This window comes from Desmodus rotundus, chromosome 12, assembly GCF_022682495.2.
Source record: "Desmodus rotundus isolate HL8 chromosome 12, HLdesRot8A.1, whole genome shotgun sequence".
Classification (NCBI taxonomy): domain Eukaryota; kingdom Metazoa; phylum Chordata; class Mammalia; order Chiroptera; family Phyllostomidae; genus Desmodus; species Desmodus rotundus.
The window spans coordinates 8,073,100-8,079,253 of record NC_071398.1 but is presented as its reverse complement, the minus strand read 5'-3'; the positions used below and the strand labels follow the sequence as shown (position 1 = coordinate 8,079,253).

General features: G+C 55.4%; 1 protein-coding gene across 1 annotated transcript; it reads right to left on the bottom strand.

Moving 5' to 3' along the window:
* Positions 1-367: 367 nt before the first annotated feature.
* Positions 368-5,934, bottom strand: CCL22 (C-C motif chemokine ligand 22). Its single transcript, XM_024551494.3, has 3 exons — positions 5,817-5,934; positions 4,528-4,651; positions 368-2,212 (listed from the first exon to the last, which is right to left on the bottom strand). The coding sequence occupies exons 1-3, from the start codon at positions 5,887-5,889 to the stop codon at positions 2,128-2,130; spliced, it is 282 nt and encodes a 93-aa protein (XP_024407262.1). The 5' UTR covers positions 5,890-5,934; the 3' UTR covers positions 368-2,127.
* Between the last annotated feature and the right edge of the window lie 220 nt (positions 5,935-6,154).

Genomic DNA, 6,154 nt, shown 5'->3' with positions numbered 1-6,154 from the left:
AAGGGGGAAGGTTGGGGCTGGATTGTTGACTGACTGACTGAAGGAAGGAATATGCCCCTCAGAGCTCCAGGCCTGGGGACTGAGTGGAGGGTTTCATCAGATCCTCCTGACCGGCGGACCCAGGGTGGGCCAGGCCTGGTGGACCAATGCTTAGGCTTCCCCCTTGTCACCTGAGCAGTTACTTCCCGGGTGCTCGTGTCTAGTCTCGGCTCCCCACCCCCTCCCAGGGTGACTTCCCTCGGGCAAGCCAGCTCACGTGTCAATATCAAGGGCTTTCCATCTGAGAGACAGGGGCCAGGTGCCCCTACCCCTCCTCACAGGGACAGCAAATGGCAAGGAACAAGCAGACACTGTTGTTGAGGATTTATTTCTAAAAGGTCTGAGGGCCAGGGCAGGACAGGAAGGGAGGGGGATCCCAGGACATTTGTGGGCTCTGTGAGGGGCAGCATGCAGGTTAGCACTTCCGGTGCCCATGGTGGGCAGATGGGCGGGACTGCAGGGGGACCACAGGCCCTGGAAGACACTGAGTTTTATGGCCGCCAAAGTTGCTCCCTGTGTCTTGGACCTGAGTCCCCCAGCAGCCTTGCAAAGTGGGTGTTCCCATTCACAGGCGAGGCTCAGAGAGGGGAGATGGTGTCCTCGGGGTCAAAGAGCGACAGCCACCACACTGAGTGGCACCAGGCTCCCTTGGAAAGGAACTAGGACGTGGAAAACTTATTTCCTTTACCTGGGGAACCTGCTGTCCCCATGGAGGGGCAATTAAGCCTCCAGTCCCAGGCCTTAGCCTGGCCACAGCCACCTGGGAATGACCTCCACCCAAGGCCTTTTCACTTAACTATACCTGACATACGTCTCCCAGGGCCAGGAAAGCTATGCCTTGTCCCTTTCCCACACAGTCCCTAAAATTCTCCCAATCATCCATCTGGCCTCTTCAGCCTCTCAAGCATTTGCCACCTTCTCATATGCAAATATAACTAGAGTTTATAATACCAAGCCAAGGGTAGTCATTCACACCATAGCATGAATTCACTTATCAGCTATGTGGAGAAAGAGGAAGGGAAAGTGGGGGACTCTGAAAAGGTCAAGCCTAGGTTTAGGAAGTTGTTGGGGCAGTAAAAACCCGAGGGAAGCAAGGAGTGTAAAGAGACCCAACACACAGTAAAATGGGGGAGAAAGGTGAATGTGAGCAAGTCAGAGGCTCCACCATCGACCCAGCTGGCTCCTGCCTGGATGGCCTGGAGTCTCAGTATTGATGTGGGAGGGTCTTTAGGGGTGGGAGAGGGACATTGCTTTTACAGGCTCTGTCTGCGGCCACTCGCTGAGCCCAGATTCTGGGCCAGGCCCTGGGCTCTGTCCTGGAGGCCAGGGGACAGGAGTAACTCAGATGTGGACCTTGGTCCAGCCAGTGAGGTTGGAGGACAAGCTCCCAAGTCCCGAAAATTCTGGGCAGACTGTAATCAGGGCTCTGAAGAAGGGGCAGAGGTTCAGCAGAAGTCTAAAAACCAAAACTCAATAACTTAGAGATAGTATGTTTCTTTGGCAGAAAGTGACAGACATTGACTCTGCCAACCTTAAGCATAAAAGGAAAATATAATAAAAATAAACCTCAATTCCTGGCTGCTTCGGCTGAGCCATGCCTTGGAGGGCTGGTGGGTCGGGCACGCGCTGGTGATGGGGAGGCACTGTGTCAGGAGTCAGGAGCGCACAGGTGAGCACCCAGAGGTAGAAATGTACGGCATGGATTTGGAGGACAGGGAGCTGGAGTCTGATGTGCATGCTGGGAAATGAGGCGGGGCTGGAGACTGAGAGAGAGATGGGACCAGGTACGGAGGGTAGGGGAGCCAGGTTGAGGAGCTCTGACCCCAGCCTCAGGCAATGGGGAGCCATGGAAGGGCTTTGAGCAGGGGAGTGACCAGAGCTGTGGACCCTCTGGCTACAGGGGGGCGGAGGATGTTGGAGGAGGAAGAGGGGAGATAAGAGTGACAGCTGTGGTGTGACAGCTGCAGGGCTGGAGATCAGGGGAGCACAGAGTCATTGGCCAGGGAGCAGCTGTAATGGCAGGAAGGTAGGGATCTGTGAGCCTTCCTGGAGGAGCCAAGGCCACGGTCATTGGAGCAGGAACCTTCCTCAAAAGTTCAGCCTCTGGAGAATCTTCTTCACCCAGGGTGATCCGGGATCGGAGCAGATCTCCCGGTCCTTGATGGTTAGCAAGCTGGAAGGAGGAGATGCATGCGGGGGAGATGATGAGACGGCCGTAGCATGCAGAGAGGGTACCATATCCTGCCCAGAAAGCTTGGCATTTATGAGTCACCTACTATACGTACAGATGCCTTCTCTATACAGTGGCTTAGCATTTATGAGCCACCTGCTGTATGCAAACACATTTCTTAGGGAGGAGAGGGGCAGATGGGCAAAAGAACTTCCCAGACCCTCAGTCCCTCAGCCTCGAGTGCCAGGCCCGACCAGGGAGTAGAGTGACACCAGAGTCTCATGATCGTTGTTGACATGGCCTTGGGGAGAGAGTATCAGGTAGTGGCCAAGAGCACGAACTTTGGAGCCAACTTATCTGGGTTGAAATCTCAGCCCTGCCACTTGCTAGCGAGCTCTTTGACTTCCCTGAGTCCCCATTTCCACATATGGAAAATGGGGGTGAGAATCAGGGTCCAACCTCCTAGGGTTTGATGGCATCCATGGAGTTGGTATAAAGTGAAGTGCAGAGAGGGCAGGAGATACCATATAATTGTGCCAGGAGCTGGCCTGAACCCTTAACATTAATTTTCTTAATAAATCCTCACAGCAATCCTATGAGGTCTGATTATTCTGTCCATTTCATAGCTGAGTAACATGAGGCAAAGCCACTTGCCCGAGTGCCAGAGCTGGTGGGAGCGGACTCATCATGCTTGCTGTGTACTGGACTCTTGGGGGCCAGTGTCCTTGCGGAGTGTCCCCACCCAGGCCTCTCTGAGAGGCCCGAAGCACAGAGGGGTGCACACTGGCCCAACATCACACAGCAGTTGTGGGTAAAGGCTCCCGCCCTCACCCAAACTGTGGCAAACACCACACTGCACCCCTTGGGGCACTCTGCCCCCACCCTTGCTGGTAGGACATCTTCCAGCCTAGGGCTCCCTTGTTGCCTTTCAAGAAAGAGCCTGTCCTGGGGCCAGTAGCTCCTAGCTGCCCTTACTTCCCTGACCAGCCCCACCACACAGACCACTAATGAACAGAAAGAAAAAGAAGTGTGCAGTGTTGACCTTGGCCTTCCTACAGCCTGGGAAGCCTGCCCTGTCTGCTGTGTGACCCTGGGCAAGGCTCAGCCCCTGATCTCCCCATTCGTCAAGACACATTGTTTCTAGAATCCCTTCTAGCTCCAAGCCCAATAATCACACCTGTGCTGCTTTTATTGAGCACCGAGGGCCTGCCAGGCACCGCACTTTCCACCTACGATTACTGTGCCTTGCGATGCTCGAGAGGCCTTATAATCTCTCTGTGCCCAGTGCTTACCTGTAAAAAGGGGGTCACAACAGTACCTACTACATAAGGTTGTTTCAAGGATTAAACGAGTTACTATTTAGAAAGTGTTTATAACAGTGCCTAGCACTTAGCAAGCACTCTCGACAAATTTGATAAATAAAAATAAAGTGCTCATTTGGGGACCGTGATGGGGAAGGTGGGACTCAGTTGAAATGACAAGAGCCCTGGGAGGATTTCCTGCTTTAGCCTTCTTTGGTATTCTCCAGCAGACCCCTCTGAGGGATGAAGATGAGGGAGGAGGAGGAGAAGGAGGAGGTGACAGAGCCCCAAAGATGCCGTGAGAAGATGTCGTGAGTCCCCAAGCCCAACTTCCCCCGCTCTAGTGTGCGGCTTGGCAGCAGGCTTGGAGAAGCCAGAGAAGCAGCTGGAGAGGCTGCCCCAGCAAAGACAGGCGAGGGGGCAGAGGAGGCAAAGAAAGTGAGGGAAAGAAGCAAAGAAGGAGTCCCGGTTCCAGCCTGGGCCACGCTGAGCCTGTTTCTCCATCTATAAAACGGAACAATCGAAGCTCCTGTAGGGTTGGTGAGAGGGTCAGGTGACTTCGTGCAGTGATCCCAGAGCAGTGCCTGGCCCAGCTCGAACACTCTGTATGTGTGAGCCCTTAGTTCTCTTCTCCTGGAAAGAACGGCTGCCTCGGGCAACTCCCAGGACCTTGGGGAGGGCCCAAGATGCTTCTGATGGGCGTGTCTTTGTTACTGGCTCTGTACCCATGCCCTGAGGCTCCAGACTGCCTACGCCACCGTGCCCGCCGGGGTGCACCTGTTCTTTCCGCTCGGGTCCTCGGAACTCGGCAGGCTGCCTGGCACATGGTAGGCACCCCATAACATTTCTTGAACGATCACATGACATTCTTTCTCGGTATACCCAAGCCTGGACTGTGCCAGGCAAGCCAAGCCCTTCCACTGGCATCCGGGAGCCCAGCTGCATTCCCCACCCACCTGCACCTGGGCCCACACCTGGCAGGCTCCTGAGGCCCTGCCTCCCCAGCGCCCCACTCACACTAGGCCAGGTCTCCGGCAAGAGTTCGAAGTCCAGTAGTAACTCTTTATCACCCGCAGAGGCACGGGGTAACGGATGTAGTTCCGGCAGCAGATGCTGTCCTCCACGTTGGCTCCGTAAGGGCCTGGGGGAGAGAGGTGCTCAGAGGTTGGACATAGAGCCCCACCCTCTGACACAGCTTTTCCTGTGGAAGGTTGGTGTCAGAGGATTCTGGACCCTCAATGTCCCCGATCTTGGGCCCCTGAGAGGCCACTAAGAGCCCAATGTCATTACTCTGGATCATCCTGGACAAAGGTGAGGCATTCAGAACAACTGGGCATCCATGATTCCCTACGCTTCTAGACAGGCCCCCGAGATGCTGGACACGGAGCAGCCCTAGAACCTTGCTCTTCAATGAGGCCACACACCGGCACCATCAGCATCACCAGGAGCTTCTCAGAAATGCTCAGCTCCCAGCCCCGGCCCTGCCGAATCAGATGGGCGTGTTGACGGGATCCCAGGTGCTTCAGAAGTCTGCTTCTGAAGTTCCATCCACTTTAACCCCCTTCATGGAGCAAATGGTGAGGCCCAGGTCCAGGGACGGGGAGGAATTGTCCAGAGTCCCACAGCATGACTCTGGAGAGTCAGGACAAGGGCTGGGGCAGAGTCCACTCACAAGGACTGAGGTTCGAGTCCTACCAGGCCACTTGAGGGAAGGCCCAATTTCTTCCTCTGACCGAGGAGGTAATAACAGCACTGCCTCTGTGGGGCTTTCAATGCAGGGAAAGCACTCAGGAACCCCAATCACTGAGCAACTATCGCTCCAGCTGCCTGACTCCCAGTCCTGCGCTCCTTCCCCCACCCAACCCAAGGCCAGAGCATTTACGTTGGCATGGGGAAGACAAGTGAGGACCCCAGCCTTGAGGGCCTGTTCTGGAGCAAAAATGGGGTGGTAGGAGGGCAGGATCAGCAAAGGAGTATCCCTTGTCTCAGCTCCTGCCCCTGCTCCAGCCGCCGCCGCTTCTCCACACCCCCAGGGTCCTCTGCTCCAGTTCTCTGGAGTAGAGGACCCTGGGCCATGCCTACCACAACCCCCAACCCGCTGAGACAGACCCTAGACATAAGCCTTCAAGACTACCCATTCAACAGATGTGTACACAGAGGCCCAGAGAAACAATGAGGCTAGCCCATGAGCCAGTGGCAGACTGGGATATCTGCTCTTGCTCCAGTGTGCTTTCCACTACAGGAGGCAGATGCCCCGGGGTGCAACCCTGGCTTCTGTGGGGAGCCTGCCCTCTCCCCAGCCTCACCTGCCTCAGTTGCTTGAAGCACCATAGCCAGAAGGATCAGGGCAGCCAGGAGCGCAGTCTGTAGGCTGGCCATTCTCCTGTCCTCTCTGTCCTGGCCCAGGTGTCTACGATGGCCAGAAGACACCAAGGCCTGATATTTAAGCGTTGCTACACCCACAAGCCTTGAACACTCTTAGTCATTGGTGAGCAAATCTGACACTTGCATTGTGAAAGGAGAACTCCCGCTTCCTCCATGTTGGAGGAAATTTTCTGTGGCTGCAACCATCAGAGGGGTCCCCAACCCTCCTCCCCTCTGAGTCTCAAGGGACTTGCAAAATCCCCCTTGAGCTGGGCCTCTT

Coding starts and splice junctions, on each gene's coding strand:
- CCL22 (XM_024551494.3), bottom strand. CDS start 5,889: ATGGCCAGCCTACAGACTGCGCTCCTGGCTGCCCTGATCCTTCTGGCT. Junction 4,652..5,816: donor GCTTCAAGCAACTGAGGCAG/GTGAGGCTGGGG, acceptor TCTCTCCCCCAG/GCCCTTACGGAGCCAACGTG. Junction 2,213..4,527: donor TGCCGGAGACCTGGCCTAGT/GTGAGTGGGGCG, acceptor TCCTCCTTCCAG/CTTGCTAACCATCAAGGACC.